Source organism: Ovis aries, chromosome 6 (assembly GCF_016772045.2).
Source record: "Ovis aries strain OAR_USU_Benz2616 breed Rambouillet chromosome 6, ARS-UI_Ramb_v3.0, whole genome shotgun sequence".
NCBI lineage: Eukaryota > Metazoa > Chordata > Mammalia > Artiodactyla > Bovidae > Ovis > Ovis aries.
The window spans coordinates 7,208,801-7,230,385 of record NC_056059.1 but is presented as its reverse complement, the minus strand read 5'-3'; the positions used below and the strand labels follow the sequence as shown (position 1 = coordinate 7,230,385).

General features: G+C 37.0%; 1 protein-coding gene across 4 annotated transcripts in view; it reads right to left on the bottom strand.

Moving 5' to 3' along the window:
• PRSS12 (serine protease 12) overlaps positions 1-21,585 on the bottom strand; it is an 89,753-nt gene that overhangs the window by 26,158 nt on the left and 42,010 nt on the right. For 2 of the 4 annotated variants that reach the window (XM_027970792.3, XM_027970790.3), the window contains 4 exons: positions 19,487-19,628; positions 7,481-7,686; positions 4,194-4,272; positions 3,200-3,322 (listed from right to left, as the gene is read on the bottom strand). In XM_027970792.3, the coding sequence (XP_027826593.2) occupies positions 3,200-3,322; positions 4,194-4,272; positions 7,481-7,686; positions 19,487-19,628 (550 nt within the window). Of the gene's footprint in view, positions 1-3,199; positions 3,323-4,193; positions 4,273-7,480; positions 7,687-19,486; positions 19,635-21,585 lie in introns of all 4 variants that reach the window. The other 2 variants (XM_042251117.2, XM_042251118.2) reach the window with 1 other exon arrangement.

The window sequence follows — 21,585 nt, the reverse complement described above, 5'->3', positions numbered from 1 at the left end:
GCTGATTAACTTTGTGGAACCGCGTTACCTCATTGACTCTATTAAGGTTTCATGCGTGCTCAGTCACTCTTAGTCATGCCCGACTCTTTGCGACCCCATGGAAGCTCACCAGGCGTCTCTGTCCATGGGATTATCCCAATACTGCAGTGGGTTGCCACTGTCTCCTCCAGGGAATCTTCCCAACGCAGGGATGGAAACTGCATCTCTTATGCCTCCTGTCTTGACAGGTAGATTCTTTACCCCTGAGGCTGCAGGATGCTAAAACCCATAAGGCCTTTTTCACTTGCGCTGCATTTAAGTCATGGTTCCCAAACTGAAGGCAGCATTTTATTCTTTATTCCACATCACTTGTTAGAACCAGCTTATCAAGATCCTTTGCCACCTTGGATCCTATCTTCCAACCTGTTATGTGTCCCTACCAATTTCCTGGCATCAAAAAATATAATTAACTTGCCATCAGTGTCCTTTTTCAGCTTAGCTATGAATATGTTGAATAGGGCAAGGATAACTATCCTGTTAGCTCCATTATATTCTTTCTCATCATCTTTCTTCAAATGTCCAGACCATATGCTATTCTATCCAGGAGCAAGAGGGTCTTAACTTTTAATGTTCATAAGAATCATCAAAGATGCTTGATAAGAATGCAAACTCCTGGGTCTTAGCTCCTAAGATTCAGAAGATCTAGGATAGCGGCTCAGGAATCTGGGTTTTTAATAAGCTGAATGTATCTAAATAATATTATGGAGAAAAGACCTCATTTTAAAAATGACACTTTTTACTTTTTTTCATCCTATATGTCTCCCTCCTCTGGGTTCCTATAACTGCAATAAAACCTCCTGCTAACAAGGGTGCTATCTGTCTTATTCTCCAAGATATTTCTAGTGCATGGCGCATTTCTGGGAATATTATAGGCTCAGTAATTTTTTGTTAAGTTAATAAATGAATCTTTATTGTCTGTACCACTCATGTAACACATGAATATAATAAACCTACCAATATATAGGTGAACTCGCAAACTCAACTATTACCCATGAATGACAGAAAATATGTAAAATACAGATTTGTGTCTTTTGCAGCACTTTGAACATGGAACATTAGTCCATAAGTATTTATCAAAATAGGTAAGAGGAAACGAATAGAGATTCTAGAAGCAGAGATATATGAGAACTTAACAACACAATTGACATATCAGTGGGTAAAGAATGGAATGCTTAATTTTTAAAAGTACTGCATAAACTAGCTATCCATAAGGAAAAATATAACATTAGGTCCCTTCCTTATACCATATACCATACACACACACACACACACACACACACACACACACACAGATGTAAACAGATTAAACATCTAAACAGGAAAAGCAAAACTAAAATTTTTTGTAAAAAACTAGGACAGTATCTTCTTATGGGGCTAAAGAAGGATTTTAAAAATAAGATATACAAAGCTTTTATAAGACGTCAGAAACTGACACACTTAAGAATATTAAAATTGAAATATCTTCATAAGAAAAAGACTTTAAGCTAGTGAAAGGACATGCCCCAGATTGGTAAAAGGTATTTGTAACACATAATAACAAAGGCTCTGTACAAAGTATATCCAAAAAATGTTAAAATCAATTATAAAAGACAATTGAATAGAAAAATAAGCAAAGGATATGAACAAATAATTCACAAAAGAAGAAGACACAAAATCAGAAGAATAGAATTAAGAAGAAACCCAAAAACTCTCTAAGGCTGGCAAAAACTGAAAATGTTGATGGTAGCAAATTGAGACAGGGATGTGAGGAAACAGGAACTTACAAACTGCTGTGATATAAACAGATGCAGTAACTCAGAACATAGATCAGTAGTGCCTACAAAGTATGAGTGACACCCACACTCCTGGACCCAGAACAATGCGCCCACAGGTATGGACCAATGAGACCCATACAGCTACCGCAGCACTCTTTTTTAGTAATGACAGAATGGAAGCCACCTAACTATCCACCAGTAGGAGAATAAATACTCTGTGGTTGCCTGCATCTTACAATAGGACTTAACACACTCATATGGCAGTTAAACAAAATCGACAGGGATGGATAGTAAATACACAACGAAGCCACATAATCTCTCAAATGAAAAAATACAGAACGAATTTTTGGTTGTAAGAATATTTTAACACTATGGAAATGTTCTATTTAAAACATTTTTTGAGTATTTTTAAATATACAAAATTAGAATAGTGAAACCCCCTGTATTCATCACCTTGCTTCAGTCATCATTAATATTTGCCAAGCAATGGTACACATTTTTACACACTAAAATTCATGCTGAGGAAATGGCCATTATCCAGGGCCACTGAAGGGCACAGGACATGCAGAAAGGACCACCAGGTCCTGCAGGTGCTGCCACCATGAGCAGTGTGACTCTGGCACCCTGAATTCCTCTGCAGGGCTTCCAATCTGAACTGGAAAGACTTCAGATTGGGCTGATAAAATGCCTGGTGGTGGTTTAGTCGCTAAGTCGGGTCCAACTCTTTGCGACCTCATCGATTGCAGCCCGCCAGGCTCCTCTGCCCGTGGATTTCCCAGGCAAGAATACTGGAGTGGTTTGCCCTTTCCTTCTTTAGGAGACCTTCCCAACACAGGGATTTAACCCATGTCTCCAGCGCTGCAAGCGGATCCTTTACCGATTGAGCCACCAGGGAACCCCAAAATGTCTGAGACAACAGGAAATAACCAGGATGCAAACTGACAGGTACACACAGACACAGAAAAGTCTTTCTCTAGAAGACACAAAACACCAAGCAGACTCGAAGGTTCTAAAATTCAAATCAAAACACTAAACGTGGACTCCCTATTCCTTAGCATTCAGAAGCAAATAATTTGAGGTCTCTTCCAGCTCTGTGGGCACATGATTACATCCTCAGACATGTTCTTGGAGAAGCAATAACACAGCTGCCTCCCCTCCAAAGACCCATCTTCTCTTCTCCCTAAACCTAGAGTTTGCTTTAATACCAGGGTCAGCAAGTGACTTCCTGAGAGCTCTCTTTGCTCCTAATGTTACCCCCTTGCTTCCACGACACCACTGGAGGAGACGAGGAATGCCTGTACCTGTCTCTGACACTCCAAGTGTCCAGTATGCTGCAGAGCAGGAAGGGGTTGGAAGAACTGGTAAGCAAGGGCCAAACTGCATTATCTGGAAAGGTACACACATACCTCTTGAAGCAGTGTGCTGCTGTAAGGACCCAGCAGCTACTCAGGAGCGTGGCCCCACAAAGGAGCCTACCATTTCCATGGGATGACTTCAGCCGGAGGGATACTTGCCAAGGCCAACCACCCCTAAGAAGAAAGTAAGCCACTCATCAGAAAAGCAAGGCACATCATCCAGTAAAACAATGACTTAGGCATGCAGGTAGGAGGAAAGGAGTATAAGAGACTTGAGAATGTGAACTCCTTTCCCACTTTGAGAATGATATTCCTACAGCTTTGAGCAGAACACCCTGAAGATTTGCCTAGAACATGTGTGTGCATAGCCCCTAACTCTGACATCCTTGGAAACAATTTGTGTCTTCTTTATATTTCATGATTTGAAGCGTATTTTCTCCCTCACCTAAACACCCTAAAGAAGCTGGCTTTTCTTTTTTTTTTCTGTTGGTCATGCCACATGGCTTGCAGGATCTCAGTTGCCCAATGAGGGATTGAACTTGAGCCATGGCAGGGAAAGCGCAGAGTCCTAACCATTGGCATGCATGCTAAGTTGCTTCAGTCATGTCTGACTCTTTGTGACCCCATGGACTGTAGCCCGCCAGGTCCAGGGAATTCCCCTGAAGAAATATCTACTAAGCCAAGCACTGGTTTTCCATTTGTAAATTCAATAAGCAACAAAATTATATTAAGAATGAGTCAAGTCCAAAACAAATATATTCTAAATTAAATAAATGTGTAGTTATACAATTTTTCAGATTTCCTGGTAAGTCAGTTTGTTTCTGCAACCCATCTCATATATCAGGGGATACTGATTTGAGGAACATGGTCTATATAAATAAATATAGGTCAAAGGGCAGTGAAATTATCGGTGTAATCTGTATTTAGTTTAGAAAATAAGACAAATCCACTATATAATAGTAGAAAATGTCCCAATTTGTAATCCCCTCTCTCTCTGTATAAATAATTCTGTAATATGGAAAATCACTTCTGAAGAAACTTTTACCTTAAAGAATTCTTCCCACCAATGATCCGCTTCTGCCGACGGGGCAATAATCTCAAACCACAAACAGATGAGAGGGACTCTGAAGCAGAACGAGGTTTTTAATTAAACTACCACATTGCTGATACCAGGGAAGAGATACAAGTGACGCATTTCCCTGCAGCTGCTTCCTCTATTTTAAAGTGCCTTTTCTCTTCAAATTATAGGCTATTTTTCTTATAATGGGCTTCCCTGGTGGCTCAGAGGTTAAAGCATCTGCCTGCAATGTGGGAGACCTGGGTTCGATCCCTGGGTTGGGAAGATCCCCTGGAGAAGGAAATGGCAACCCACGCCAGTATTCTTGCCTGGAAAATCCCATGGACAGAGGAGCCTGGTGGACTATACTCCACGGGGTAGCAAATAGTGAGACACGACTGAGCTACTTCACTTCACTTCACTTTCTTATAATAAAAATTGAACGTTGTTTTCTCAATTAACAAAGGCAACAATAATTCACAAGTAGCCATGGAACTATATGAGGTTTCCCACAGTCAGCTGACGTTTCATGGACTGTGGAATGGTCTGGCCCTATCTAGTGCATCGTCCTTATGGCACCCACACCTACTCCTCTGCTGACTATGGAGACTGTTCAGGAGTTCAGAAATACTAAACAAGAGGACTACAAAAAATAATGATCTGAATTATTTAACTGTCACAGACAACACTCTTCCAAGCCACACATACACATGTAACTCAGAGAAGCAAAGCACATTCCCAGGAAGAAATTCTGACACAAATTTACATTTATTCAAATAGCATATTAATATATGCAAAGGATTTACGAAGCCAGTTTAAGCGGCAAATTGGATTTAAGGCTATGCAGTCAAACATCTCAAAATAACAGATTTCTGTCAAGAGTATTAAAAAAAAAGAAGAGTTAAATTGAAAATATATGAAAAGGTGGTATATAAAAGAAGAGTAAATAAGGTGTGACTAGTTTTAAAAATAATTTTAGAAAGTGTGTGTGTGTGCTAAGTTGCTTCAGTCATGTCCAACTCCTTGTGACCCTGTGGACCGGAGCCTGCCAGGTTCCTCTGTCCATGGGATTTCCCAGGCAAGAATACTGGAGTAGGTTGCCGTTTCTTCTTCCAAGGAGTCTTCCCAACCCAGGGATGGTTAAGTATGTAAGTGTAAAATACAGTATGTACTGTTTTTCTATCAGAGTAGGAAGAAAGGGTAGGAATTGTGCCAAGACCATGAAAGTCTAGTCAGCATTAATATTCTGCCATAATAACCAGGTGAAAGGGAGCCAAACAGAAATATCCATAGATATTTCTTCATGGAGAAAGAGGTTCAGCAGTGTGTACCAAGGTCACTAATTTGTCAAATGAGCTCAGAGACATGCTGTCAAACCTTAATCCTCATCTCTTATGATATGAGTCCTCTACATGACACTGTGAGGTAGAAGATACCAGAAAAACACAATAATGTTCCAAGTCAGGTCAATGCATATAATGCCAACACAAAGAATGATGTGAAATTAAGCAAGCAAAACCAAAAGTTTACATCATTCTGGGGCAAAGTACCAGATTGCAAAAAAGTAGAATTTATTGAAAGCCATAAAATTCACTATTATAAAAAAGTTATAAAGTAAAATGGAATCCATTTATGAAAGGATCCCATTAGATGATCAAAAACTGATGGCTTGAGTTTTAATCACCTTATAGAAGTTAACAGGTCTTGAACCTCAACACAAAATAAACAAGTTAATAAGTCAGATTCAGTAATCCAGTTGGTCTAAGATAAAATCTTTTTATTTCAGATATGTTAGCATGGGGACCATGGAAAGGTATCAAAATGAGCACTGCTACACCTTTGGAAGGCATTAAAGCAAATGTATTAATAATGATGAAATAAATATGGTTATTTCATATTGTAAGATAGGTTTATTTTACATAAAAATATACTAAAATATTTCACAGTTACTGAATTTTTATGTTTTTCTACTGCTTAAGAAATTTTCCATAATCCAAAGAATTAGCTATGTTTACTTTGTAACTATATTTAAATTACTGAAGGGAATTTAATTAAGTTACAGTCTATAGTTAGGAAAAATTGGCTTACCAAATCATGTTTATTTCATGTAATACATATATATATAATATAAAACAAAACATAAAGGGTTGCAAATATTCTTCACATTCAAAAGACTCTCAGATAATGAAGAATCATATTAACAATATCCAATTTATTGGATTTCTTTAATGGTTATTAAAAGATGCTAGAAAAAGAGGATACTCAAGTATAGATACACCTGATTTTAAGAAAATCTTAAGTATCAAAACCATGAATTTTTAATCTACATAAATAAATGACTGTTCTTTTCATAAAACATAACCATAGTTTCCTCCAAAAGAGCTAGTTTTTCCCCTTCTTCACTTAAAGCAGTATTTGTTTCATAAAAATTAAACTCAGTTTCTATGAACTCGTCTATTTATCTAAATATGAACTATCCATCACTGTATTATACTGAAAGATTACTTCTTATTTTCCTTGCTGCTGCTAAGTTGCTTCAGTCGTGTCCGACTCTGTGCAACCCCATAGACAGCAGGCTCCACCATCCCTGGGATTCTCTAGGCAAGAACACTGGAGTGGGTTGCCATGTCCTTCTCCAATGAATCAAAGTGAAAAGGGAAAGTGAAGTCACTGAGTCGTGTCCAACTCTAGCAACCCCATGGACTACAGCCTACCAGGCTCCTCTGTCCATGGGATTTTCCAGGCAAGAGTACTGGAGTGGGGTGCCATTGCCTTCTCCTTACATTCTTAAATTTCAGAAAGTAGAATCTACAAAAGATAATTTTCTTTTTGCAATTAATTTAAAAAGCTATCCCTGTTAAGATATTAATAAGAGTGGAGGAAGTGCCCTTCTCTGATTCACCTTTAAATTTTCATTTCTTTCCTGCTTTTATGAAGCAAATATCATTTCTAAACCTTCAAGGATACCAGCAAGTTTGACAATTTTATTACATTGAAAGAAGGAATGGTTATAAATGGCTACGAATGTCAAAGGGAGACAATCTCAGAGATTACAAAATCCTCTAAACCCACTCCTGCCCCTGAACTCTGCTCTCTCTGGGACTCCCACACAGGAAAGCTGGTGAAGAACCACTGCCTCTAAATACTAGCAGAAGGAACAAGGGATTGAATATATTCTTAGGGAAGGGAGTTCATTACCCAAGTACTGCTCAAAACAATAACAAGGGGTTGAGTATTCTTTGACCTTCACAGAAACGTCCCAGAAGGTGACATACCTTTATTACTGTTTCCTGATGCTTTTTTCCCAAGATAATCACAAATAACTCCTGCGTCTTCACTGTGGCGGCAGTCATGGTCTCCGATGTCTTGTCTGACACAGTCGGCCAGGGACCGTTCATTTCCTGTGCACTTCACGTTATCCATATGGATGGGTCCCTCCCCTTCCCCAAAATACGCCATGCTCCTTGCTCTGGCTGGACCCCTGGAAACAGAGCATTCTTGAGGATGTGGAGAGTCAGTCAATCATACATTTGAATAAATCACAACATATACTCTCATCCAAGAATATTTCTTAACTTTCATATATTAATATTAGCATCTATATATGCTAAAAAAAAAAAAAATTCGGAGAAGGCAATGACACCCCACTCCAGTACTCTTGCCTGGAAAATCCCATGGACAGAGGAGCCTGGCGGGCTATAGTCCATGGGGTCGCTGACAGTCGGGCACGACTGAGCAACTTCACTTTCCCTTTTCACTTTGATTCATTGGAGAAGGAAATGGCAACCCGCTCCAGCGTTCCTGCCTGGAGAATCTCAGGGACGGAGGAGCCTGGTAGGCTGCTGTCTATAGGGTCGCACAGAGTTGGACACGACTGAAGCGACTTAGCAGCATGCTAAAAATTATTTTATGACTATCAAAAAAAAGCTTGAGAGATAATAACTATACATTCTTTGTTATCATATTCCACGCCTTCTTGATTACATCTTAATTTCTAATAAGAAAGTCGCATATCAAAAATTTATGATAGTCTTAAACTCTAGTTTAAGCAGGAAAAAAAAAATCTTCTCAAAAATATCTACTCTCTTCCAGAGCATAATACTCTTAAAATCGGCTTCCAAGAAAATTTGAGAATTAAATAATTACCTAAGGAGCTAAGAATTTTTAAAGCCCGCTTTAGAAGCAAAAACACACAAATTTCAACTGGGAAAGAGAAAACCAGGAACCATAGTTAAGAAGGCAGAATTACTTTAGGTATATCACTTTTCTTTGGTTTCCCTCTTTTTTTAATAATATATTACTTCTTATTAAATATCCAAATACAAAATTTTCAGTGAACCATTTCAAACTAACACCATATTCAAAATTCAGTTCCTGTTAAATTAATGACATGATTATGAATAGCCAAGGTTTAATGTTTGAATTATAGGAAAATTATCCTTATAACTTCAAGTTAGGGAAAGATTTATTTTAAAAAAAAAAAAGCATACATGGTATACCTTAAATTAAAAGACTGATAAGCTCAACAAAAATTTTAAAATGCCACTTCACTAAAAACCACCAAAGGAAAGTGAAAAGATAATTTTAAAGTTGATGAGTATGTATACTATAAATATGTGTGTGTTGATGAATGCATTCTCTAACAGAGAGAAATAGCATACAATATACAAATAACTCAAATTTCATCTATAAAATAAAAAACCAGCAACCAGTAGAAAAGCAGGAGAGTTTTAAATCAAAAGAAACTGTCTTATTAAAAATGACAATATAGACCAGATTGCTAATATTAAAATACTTTCTACTTAGTTAGGATAAGGTTATTATACTTTCCTTATAGTTATGCAAGGAACTCAGGCAAAGTAGTTTATTGATATGGATTATCTGAGGAATTTGCTTGAATAATCCCCTTTCAGCTATGAGACCTGGCCTCACAGGCTTGTAGCTGGCAGTACACTCATTTCAAAAATGTACCCTAAAATTTCGTCTGTATTAGTGATGGCTACTCTGACATAAATTACAAGTAAAAATAAGATTTAACCCATTAGAAATACTTATAGTCATGGAAGATCAAACAGGCAACTTTAAAGTTACTCTTTAATTCTTCCTACATATAAAACTTTCAATAGTTGTATAAGTAAAAAATGCTCATTTTATCAAGTTTGCAAAATAAAAATATTAAAAAACCACAACTACACACTGCTAGCTTTGGCACACATTTATGGGGAAAATATTAACTATGATTTTTAATTGTTAAACAAAAACTCATTGTACAGACTAGTGGATCTCAAACTAAGTGGACGATTCTTACGAAGGTGGTTCTGCATCAAATTTCAGTGTAGGAAAAGAAAAGAATTTATTTCCTTAGTGTTGCATGTTTATTTTAAAATTTTTATAGGTTTTACAAGTATATACATCCTGATATATTAATCTTTATGGGCAGCTTAAATTTCCTCCCACAAGTGAAATTTTTTATTCAACAGATATAAACATGTCTTAAGATTCTGGATATACACATTGTTTCATATAGGACAAGTCTTTGGAAAGCAAATTACGCATTTGAAATATGTATAATAAAATATAACTATTTAAAGGAAAGGTATTTTTCTGATTTACTTTGTACATCACAGTTCTGATCTGTCTGGAATTTATTTTTGTTAATATTAGTGAGGGATCTAGCTTTATTTCAGTCCCTAAAGTAACTGTCCTAATAACTCTTCCTGCTGACTTAAAGGGCATTTTTATTTACTTATTTATCATGCTTGTAAGTACACAAGCCACTTCTTGGTCTGTAAGTTCAATAATTCTACACATTAAAATTACCTTTGGGTACCTGTAAAATACAGCACCATCTAAACCCCACTGGATGTCAATTAAAGTAGAACTAAGATGTTAAGTAAAGAGGGAGTGGGGCCAGGCCTGGGTAATATTTTTATGTCCCAAGGTGATTTCCAGGCACAACCAAGGCTGTAACCATCACTGACCTCTTTGCCTATTCCTGTGCCAATTTCACATAGACTTGATTTCAGATGAATATGGAAGTGAAGCCCTCCCCAACCATCATACACACCAAGAAAAACAAAGACTTCGATGAGGAGAGCATTGAAGGTACAGATTAATTTCTATTTTGTCTTCCCATTCAGAGTTGTGGAGTATAAAGAAGTCTTACAGCTTCTGTAAAGATTTACTAATAGCTTTTTTTCGCACAGACCTCAATATTTGTGAAGTTTATTCCTTGAATTTTTTTGAGTTTTGTACCTTTTATAAATGACATTTAAAAAAATTTTCTACTTAGCATATAGGAACATTATTGCTTTTAAAAAATATTTATATTTCATATTTTTACATTAATAAACACTAGTCTAGTGTCTTTTCAGATGATCCTCCTGGGTTCTCTAGGTGGACACTGCATTATTCATATAAAATTCTGGCTTCTTAAAAATTCCAATATCTCAGCTCTTAATGATTAGTGGAAACTCCAGATAAAACTGAGTCATTGCAGTAAAAACAGGCACACTTATTTGTTCCTATTTCATGCTTGTTTGTGATAATAGAGTTAAGGTAGTTTTATTCTATTCTCAGCATCCTAGGAGATATGAGACAGGAATACTGATTTTTACCATGTAACTTTTCAACATTATTATGATAATCATATATGTTTTCATTTATAGACAACACACCAAAATACATTAAATTGAATGCTTCAGCTGAACTACTCTCATATTCTTACAGAAAATTTGAGTGATATTGTTCTTTTAATATACTGCTGATAAATTCATTAATATTTTGTTTAGAATTTTTGATATAGATTAATGAGTTTTCTTTTGGGTATGAATCCTTGTCTAGACTTAAAGTTAAGTTATATTAACTTCATAGTGAATGGAAAGATTTTTTTTTTTTTTGCTGTACGTTTATATTAAGAACTCAGGAGCCATCTGTGTCTTAAAGACTGGTCAAAACTCTTCAGCAAAAGTCAAGAGTCAGTTCTCCTGTCATTAGTAATTTATTTAATTTATTTGGGTTTTTTATCTTTTGTATCAACTGTAAAAATTTTTTTTTTTGGTTTGAGTTTTTAGGGTTTTTTTTTTCTTCTTCTTTTTTTTTTTTTTTTTTTGGCTATGCTACATGGCTTGCAGTATCTTAGTTCCCCAGCCAGGGTTTGAACCTGGGCCCCCACAGTGAAAACACCAAGGCCAAACCACTGGACTGCCAGGGAATCCTCTTAATAATTATATTTTTTGTTGAAATGTACAGTTTCCTAGATAATTGTTCATTTCATCCAGAGGTGCAAATTCATTGGCTAAAAGTAAGTTTATAGTATTCTACAATTTTTAACCCTCTGTATCTGTGCTTATGTTTCTTTTTGCTAATGTTTACTTTTTGCATAGGAACCTAGAATGTCAGGTCCATGAATCAAGGCAAATTGGAAGTGGTCAAACAAGAGATGGCAATAGTGAATATCAACATTCTAGGAATTAGCGAACTAAAATGAACTGGAATGGGTGAACTTAACTCAGAGACCATTATATCTACTACTGTGGGCAGGAATCCCTCAGAAGAAATGCAGTAGCCATCATGATCAACAAGAGAATCCAAAATGCAGTACCTGGATGCAATCTCAAAAACGACAGAATGATCTCTGTTCGTTTCCAAGGCAAATCATTCAATATCACACTTATCCAAGTCTATGCCCCAACCAATAACGCTGAAGAAGCTGAAGTTGAACGGTTCTATGAAGACCTACAAGACCTTCTAGAACTAACACCCAAAAAAGATGTCCTTTTCATGATAGGGGACTGGAATGCAAAAGTAGAAAGTCAAGAAACACCTGTAGTAACAGGCAAATTTGGCCTTGCAATGCGGAATGAAGCAGGGCAAAGACTAATAGAGTTTTGCCAAGAAAATGCACTAGTTATAGCAAACATCCTATTCCAAGAACACAAGAGAAGACTCTACACATGGACATCACCAGATGGCCAACACTGAAGTCAGATTGATTATATTCTTTGTAGCCAAAGATGGAGAAGCTCTATACAGTCAACAAAAACAAGACCAGGAGCTGACTGTGGCTCAGATCATGAACTCCTTATTACCAAATTCAGACTTAAATTGAAGAAAGTAGGGAAAACCGCTAGACCATTCAGGTATGACCTAAATCAAATCTCCTATGATTATACAGTGGAAGTGAAAATAGATTTAAGGGCCTAGATCTGATAGATAGAGTGCCTGATGAACTATGCAATGAAGTTCTTGACATTGTACAGGAGACAGGGATTCAGACCATTCCCATGAAAAGAAATGCAAAAAAGCAAAATGGCTGTCTGGGGAGGCCTTACAAATAGCTGTGACAAGAAGAGAGGCGAAAAGCAAAGGAGAAAAGGAAAGATATAAGCATCTGAATGCAGAGTTCCAGAGACTAGGAAGAAGAGATAAGAAAGCCTTCTTTAGCAATCAATGCATAGAAATAGAGGAAAACAACAGAATGGGAAAAACTAGAGATCTCTTAAGAAAATTAGAGATACCAAGGGAACATTTCATGCAAAGATGGGCTCGATAAAGGACAGAAATGGTATGGACCTAATAGAAGCAGAAGATATTAAGAAGAGGTGGCAAGAATACACAGAAGAACTGTACAAAAAAGACCTTCATGACCCATATAATCATGATGGTGTGATCACTCATCTAGAGCCAGACATCCTGGAATGTGAAGTCAAGTGGGCCTTAGAAATCATCACTACGAACAAAGCTGAGTGGAGGTGATGGAATTCCAGTTGAGCTGTTTCAGATCCTGAAAGATGATGCTGTGAAAGTGTTGCACTCAATATGCCAGCAAGTTTGGAAAACTCAGCAGTGGCCACAGGACTGGAAAAGGTCGGTTTTCATTCCAATCCCAAAGAAAGGCAATGCCAAAGAATGCTCAAACTACCACACAATTGCACTCATCTCACATGCTAGTAAAGTAATGCTGAAAATTCTCCAAGCCAGGCTTCAGCAATACATGAAACGTGAACTTTCAGATGTTCAAGCCGGTTTTAGAAAAGGCAGAGGAACCAGAGAATTGCCAACATCCACTGGATCATGGAAAAAGCAAGAGAGTTCCAGAAAACATCTATTTCTGCTTCATTGACTATGCCAGAGCCTTTGACTGTGTGGATCTCAATAAACTGTGGAAAATTCTGAGAGAGAAGGGAATACCAGACCACCTGACCTGCCTCTTGAGAAATCTGTATGCAGGTCAGGAAGCAACAGTTAGAACTGGACATGGAACAACAGACTGGTTCCAAATAGGAAAAGGTGTACGTCAAGGCTGTATATTGTCACTCTGCTTATTCAACTTCTATGCAGAGTACATCATGGGAAACGCTGGACTGGAAGAAACACAAGCTGGAATCAAGATTGCCAGGAGAAATATCAATAACCTCAGATATGCAGATGACACCACCCTTATGGCAGAAAGTGAAGAGGAACTCAAAAGCCTCTTGATGAAAGTGAAAGAGGAGAGTGAAAAAGTTGGCTTAAAGCTCAACATTCAGAAAACTAAGATCATGGCATCTGGTCCCATCACTTCATGGGAAATAGATGGGGAAACAGTGGAAGCAGTGTCAGACTTTATTTTGGGGGCTCCAAAATCAGATGGTGACTGCAGCCATGAAATTAAAAGATGCTTACTCCTTGGAAGAAAAGTTATGACCAACCTAGATAGCATATTCAAAACTAGAGACATTACTTTGCCAACTAAGGTCTGTCTAGTCAAGGCTATGGTTTTTCCAGTAGTCATGTATGGATGTGAGAGTTGGACTGTGAAGAAGGCTGAGCGCCGAAGAATTGATGCTTTTGAACTGTGGTGTTGGAGAAGACTCTAGAGAGTTCCTTGGACTGCAAGGAGATCCAACCAGTCCATTCTGGAGGAGATCAGCCCTGGGATTTCTTTGGAAGGAATGATGCTAAATCTGAAACTCCAGTACTTTAGCCACCTCATGCGAAGAGTTGACTCATTGGAAAAGACTTTGATGCTGGGAGGGATTGGGGGCAGGAGGAGAAGGGGACGACAGAGGATGAGATGGCTGGATGGCATCACTGACTCGATGGACATGAATCTGGGTGAATCCTGGGAGTTGGTGATGGACAGGGAGGCCTGGCATGCTGCAATTCATGGGGTCGCAAAGAGTCAGATAGGACTGATCAACTGAACTGAACTGAACTGAATGTTTACTTATATTCTCTCTTTCTTAATCAGAATTGCCAGAAATTATCTCATTAATCTTTTTTAAAAAATGGAAATAATTGCTGATAAGTGCCTCTGTAATGAAGAACAATTTGAAATTCAAATAGCCATAATTTGAAGAAAATTGAAAATTAATAACATCCTGAAACTAATATCCAAGATGATTCCCATCAGTTTTGGGTGTGAGGATGAGCAAAGGTAGAAAGCAAATAACAATAAGCTTAATGCCTTGATATTTTTCAAGAAGGGGAAATTACAGATAATTTGTGAAATTGGTAAGAAAATATCTGAAAATCTTTGCTAAAAATTTAAAGAGAACTTTTAGTAAAACAAGAATGCTGAAATTTCAGACAACTAGAGATAGCAAAGAAAGAATATTAGATTGCCTGTGAATCAAAAGCCAGAAGGTCATAAAAGAACCAAAAATAAAGCGTGATAGATAGCATAAAAAGTAGATGACAGATGGAAGTAAACATGTTGAAAATAAAATTAGACTCATTAAATAAACCAAAAGGATAATTTCTTAGCAATTTACCAATCAATGAACAAACTAAAGAGAATGTACCATTTTAGATATATCAGCAAGTAGAATTAGAGAATATTTTAACTAATAAAAGTACATAATTAGAGACATTCTCAAAGATATAGTGAAATCTAATACATTTTTCTTTGACTTTAAAAGAAATAATTAAAGACTGTGTCACCTATAGGGACTTCTGGGTTACAAGCATGAAGTAATTCATAGCTGATAATTTCAGTGAGACAATAGGCTCTAATACACAATGCTTTAAACTGAGACCTGGGTTTGGTCCCTGGGTTAGGAAGATCCCCTGGAGAAGGGAAAGGCCACCCACTCCAGTATTCTGGCCTGGAGAATTCCACAGACAGTCCATGGGGTCACAAAGAGTTGGACACGACTGAGCGACTTTCACTTCACTTCACTTCACTTCACTTCAACTGAGTATCAAGTCCTCCTGGAAGTAGATGATGATTTTCCAAGAGATATGGGAACTGATATGTAGATCATCAAAATCCATGTGTATTCTCTCCTCAAACTGGTCTTGCTAAGTCTTCAAAATTTCCCTTTTCCCACTACACTAAAAAAAGGCATGCCTTTCACTCAGCCAATCCAACCACAGTTCATTGCTCCAAGATTTAAAAGCCTCTGAAGTGGCCAAAAGAACAGTTCAAAACAAACGATAGCAATGAAGCCTCCTGTTATCCAAGGACCCAAACCCCAACCCATCGGTCTAGGAAATGGGAGCTTTTGTCAACTTTTCTTTCTTACGTTGAAAACCCATTTATCAAATTTGTCGTTTTTAATTAGTTGTGTACCAGAAATCATAAAATCCTGATAGCAACATGTTAGAAGAATTTAATTTCTCTATCTCACTCTCTGCATGTGTACACACACACAGTTTTAAAAATATACTAACATTAGGATTCTGCGGGGAAAGAAAATTGAAACTAAAACTTCAAGGAGAAAAAGGAACTATGTAAAATTTGTGAAGGTCAAAGAAGAACATATTCATCTATTTTTTAAATGAATGACAGTATCAAAACACTATATTTATGTTCTACTGGATATAATTAAAAGAATAATGTAACTTCAACTTTTAAATGTCATATACAAATATGGCAGAAATTAAACTCTTTGCAGCTATTTAAACATAAGATTAAAAATTAGATATAGTTAGTTTTAGGTCTCTATTAAGGCAATAGGGATGGGCTTCCCAGGTAATGTTAGTGGTAAAGAAGCTGCCTGCCAGTGCTAGGAAACGTAAGAGATGCAGGTTCAATCCCTGGGTGGAGAAGATCCCCTGGAGGAGGGCACGGCAACCCACTCCAACATTCCTGTCTGGAGAGAGGCATGGTATTGCTGTCATGGACTGAGGCACATGGTGGGCTACAGTCCATAGGGTTGCCAAGAGTTGGGCACGACTGAAACGATGGAGCACACAGGCAAAGCAATAAGCATACACCCTTTGAAAACTCTTTTAAGGGATATAACTCTAATAAACACAGAGTGCAAGAGCAATGTCATATCGAAGCATGCACTAATGGAAGCACACAGAGTTCGAAAAGAATGGACTCTCCATCATGGTTATTCACTCCTAACAAGGTTGGCTGATAGCAACACATTCTCTCTCAACCCTCTAAAAACGATGTGTTCATATGCTAGACTGTCAGACATTATGTAACACACCATTCAAGGGTGTCTTTTATCTTCATTCTAAGTGCGTCTATATTAGTTACCACTCAGGTTCCTGATTCTTATTACTTCATTTCTGTTTCCTACATTATGAAAAAGCTATTTGGATTCTCAGTGTTTCCAAGTACTAACCTCAAGTGCAATATAGGTGGTGGGGGACAGTTCTCTGGTATTCTTATTAAGAAACCTCAAGTCTTCTGACATCTTCAAAGCTTTCTGGATTGATTTCTACAAATAAATGCTTTATTAAAGATTTTTAATAATTCAAAACAGACATGGAGAAAAAAATCCCCTATTCTAATCACATACTTACTTATAAGTTCTTATATGAAATTCTATCTCCTCTCATAGGAAATTATAAAAACAAGTATATGTTCAAATATATGTAGACTGATCAAAAGCTAAATGATTCTCTTCTAAATACTATTTGATGGCAAATTGTAGCTTGTACACTAGAAGATGACCATCCACTTTGTCACAGTAACGTTAAATTACTGATTTATGTATTAAGATTTATTTTAGAAACAATTATGAACTAAGGGGCTTCCCTGGCGGTTTAGTGGTAAAGAGTCTGCCTGACAATGCAGGAGACATGGGTTCGATCCCTGATCCCGGAAGATTCTACATGCCAAGGAGCAAATAAGCCCCTGAGCCACAACTACGGAGCCTGCGCTCTGGAACCCAGGAGCCACACGACTGAGGCCACATGCTGCAAATGCTGAAGTCGATGCACTCTAGAGCCTGTGCTCTGCGACAGGAGAAGCCACCACCACAAGAAGCCCGCATACCACTCCTGGAGAGCAACCCAGCTCGCCGCAGCTAGGGAAAGTCTGCACCACAAAGACCCAGCACAGCCAAAAATACACAAATAAATACTTTTAAAAATAAAACCCAGCATAAAGTAGGATCTTCTTTTAATGCTTTTCTTGATAATTGCTACAGAAATATTGTTGAAGATTTCTACAAACTTTGTTCACTCAGTCTAGATTGTTCTCACCTACATTCACCATTTGAGTTGAATGCAAAATGGACTACATGATACGCAAAAAGCAAGGAAAGATGTAGCAGGAAAGCAAAGTGAAAATGCATTGATGGATATCTGTACAATTTTTTTGCTCCTTAAATGTGACTTAGACACACAATTCAAGGATCATATTTGACCTTTTCTTTCACATTTTCCTTCGTACTTCCAAAGGTAACACTAGGTTTCCTGGATTACCTCTACCAAAAAAATAAAAGTAAGCCAAAAAATTAGTCTCAAGCAGCAATACACTTTAATGGCTGATTTTAGATAAATTCATTGAGAATGTAATCTAAGAACAATATGTGTGTATATATATATATTTTTTTTTAAGGGAAAAACAAATGTTAGAAATGTAGTGAGCAAAGGAAACTTAAATTGTTGACTAAATTCATCTAATGTAGATTCTTCCTCCCTTATTCCATTACCCTATATTTTGAAAGTCAAAAATGTCACATACCACCGATTTTGGATACTGAAAAATCTATATTACAAATAATGAACCCACTGACTACAGAGCAATTGGAATGGCAACTAGGACCAAAACTGAGCAGTACATTGAAGTAGGATCTAAGTAGCTGAAAATAAACTTTGGGCTAAAGCTTTAGGGAAAAAATTGAATTTTCATCAAAATAGAAATAGTTTTAAAAATAAAAGTATATTCTGCATGGGAATAACCAGTTAAGTTTATCAATATTTAAGATACACATAGATGTGTAATTAAAGATATATTTTAAAATTCACACCACTATTAGCAATCCAAAATAAGCCAGGCAAATTATGTTTATTAGCTTAAATTTCATAGCCCTCTAAATTGGAACATATTCCACATATACTTGCAACTCCAAAATCAATCAGACTCTTCACCGTCATTTGTGGACATGCCTAAAGTCTCAAACAATTTTGAGTTTCCCAGTTGAGGTCTCACAGGAGATAAACTACCTTTTTTTAGTTCACCTCAAACTGGAAATAAGTGTCTGTTTCCCATCTCACTTAGTGCCACATTTTTTATGCTATAACTCATGCCTGAATGAAGCCTAACACCATTTCCTTCATAAGGGACATCACAGCCTTCTTCATTCAGGAATACTAGACAGCACTGCAGCAAAATGCTTAGGGGCATTTTAAACAGAAATCATCAACAAAAAGGTGCAGAAATGCAGGGGAGCGGAAAGCATTAGTAGACTACAAAAAGGGCAACTGCTTGCAAGCATGAGAGTTAAAACAAGAAGGCAGACCGTCACTTGGTTTGACCTCAGGTCTAGAAGCAATGGCTTAGTATTTCCTAACTTAAAGTTCACAGTGACTTTACAAATAACAAGAACCAACTGTAATTTCAGTAACAGCAGAATCCCTTATAAGGCTACTGTGTTGTGACATAAATCACAGAGAAAAGGTTAATACGTTTGGCTGACAGAAGCATTGTTATGAATGTTGTTGTTTTTGTTTAGTCACTAAGTTCTGTCCGACCCTTTTGCGATCCCATGGACTGTAGTGGGCCAGGCTCCTCTGTCCATGAGATTTCCCAGGTAAGAATACTGGAGTGGGTTGACATTTCCTTCTCCAGTGTTATGAATAATCAAGAGTTATTGGACTATTTGTTATTAGATAAAAGCTACATTTCTTAAGTAACATAACGTATATGTCTTATAACTATAGAAAAATTTAAACAGACTCTACTTCGTATTTCTTTACCATTCTGAATCAAGTCAGCATGCTGCCAGTATTTTCAACAGAATCATAAATACTAATTTTATACAAGAACAAGAGTAAAAAAAATCATACATTCTGTCAAGGAACCATCCCATATCATTAGGTTTTCTTACTTGTAGCCAAGCTGTCGACAGATCACAGTGGCATCCTCATCAGTCCACCCATCATCACAAACTGTTCCCCACTGGCCGTTGAGAAAAACCTCCACTCGTCCTTCCTTCTCATTTTCTCCATCCATCAGTCTGATTGGAAAACCTAAGTCTCGCGTTAAAAGTAATACTCATTGTTACTTTGATAAGAGCCAAAACAACCAAACTGATGTTAAAGCATCAGAGACTTTATAAAATAGTATTTGCTTTTAAAATGAGCTAAATATTAGATGGACAGTGAGAGAGAGGACATACTGATTTAGGAAAAAAAAAAACAAAACTGTATCCACTTTTGCAGTATCTTTTGAAGCCTTGAGGTTAGAGTGCTTATCTTGCTCAACTTTATATTCCCAGCACTTGAAACAGTGCTTGGCATTACAGAGTACACATAACATCTGTTGTGCACACCTTGATTTTGGACTTCCAGATTCCAGAAGTGTGAGACAATAAATACCTGTTGTTTAAGCCACCCAGTGTGTGATCTGTTACAGTAGTCCAAGCAAACTAATACACTTTTACATTATCTAGTTACTTGAAGGGTCTCCAGCTTGCACCTCTAAGATTGATAAGGATTCAAAGAATACCATCCAACATGGTGAAATTATCAGAACCTAAGGAGGTGATGTTGGAGAAGGCAATGGCACCCCACTCCAGTACTCTTGCCTGGAAAATCCCATGGACGGAGGAGCCTGGTAGGCTGCAGTCCATGGGGTCACTAAGAGTTGGACACAACTGAACGGCTTCACTTTCACCTTTCACTTTCATGCACTGGAGATGGAAATGGCAACCCACTCCAGTGTTCTTGCCTGGAGAATCCCAGGGATGGGAGAGCCTGGTGGGCTGCTGTCTATGGGGTCACACAGAGTTGGACACGACTGAAGTGACTTAGCAGCAGCAGCAGCAGCAAGGAGGTGATGTAATCAGCTAACAAACCAAGTATCATTCAATCTGTGTTCAACCCCATGTATGTAATAACTAGATGACATTTTTTAACTGAAAGGAAACACACTGGCAAGACAGACACATCCTACTTTGATTCCTCGAACTCTTCTTTGTTGCCCCAGAGTTGCTGGCTCTCTAATCTCTGATCACACCCACTTCATGGAACAGGCATCATAGTGGAATCAATACAGCAAAGTCAAAATAACAACCTTCTCTATGCATTGTTTACATTAGCTAAAAAATTTTTGTAATAGGCATGTGAACATAACACAATATATTTAAAACTTTACATTTCTTATTATTGTATCTGAAATTTAGGGAGTCTTTGCAAGAGGAGCAAGGGGAAAAGTGATTCTTAAAGAAAAAATTTAAAGAGATGAAATTCTTCAAGTTTTCATTTTTACACTTTTTAGATCTTTGGTGCAAAATTAAGAAATCATACACACATGGAATTAGATCTCCACATTCCATCCTAGTTGTTTTATGGGCAGTTTTTCACATTCCATAAAAATAAAAATGATAAAGTACTTTCAAAGCCTAAGTTGCATACTTTGTAAAAATAATATATACAATATTTCTGAACCTAATTTTAGCCATTCATTTTATTAAATCACTGGATTTTTGATGCTTGAAGGGAAACTGAATGATAGAAACCATTCTATTAATACCACCTCACTAAGTTCTTTTTGTTATAGCAATAATAACATACATGATTTATTTCTAAAATCTTAAAATGCTTGGGAAAACTAAACAGAGTATATAGTATCTTTCATTATATATCACAAACTCTGATTACAACAGAGTTTTCTTTATTTCAATTTTCCTATAAAACTGATTTAATACATTTTTTTAAGAAAATAATATTTTTCCTAAAAGAAAGATAAAATCTTTACACTGTAAAATTCAGAGACAATGAAGTGTGAAAGATATCTCTGTTAAGATTTAATACTCTGAACTTTAGAATTAATGCAGTACTGGTGGAGAGTAGTCTTAGGGCAATCAGGGCAAGTAAGAGATAGGATGAGATAGGATGTGGAAAATGCGATAATTAATTATTTAAATTTTTTAAAAAGAATGCAGTATTAAAATAAGAAATCTACATATTTACCATCCCACAAATT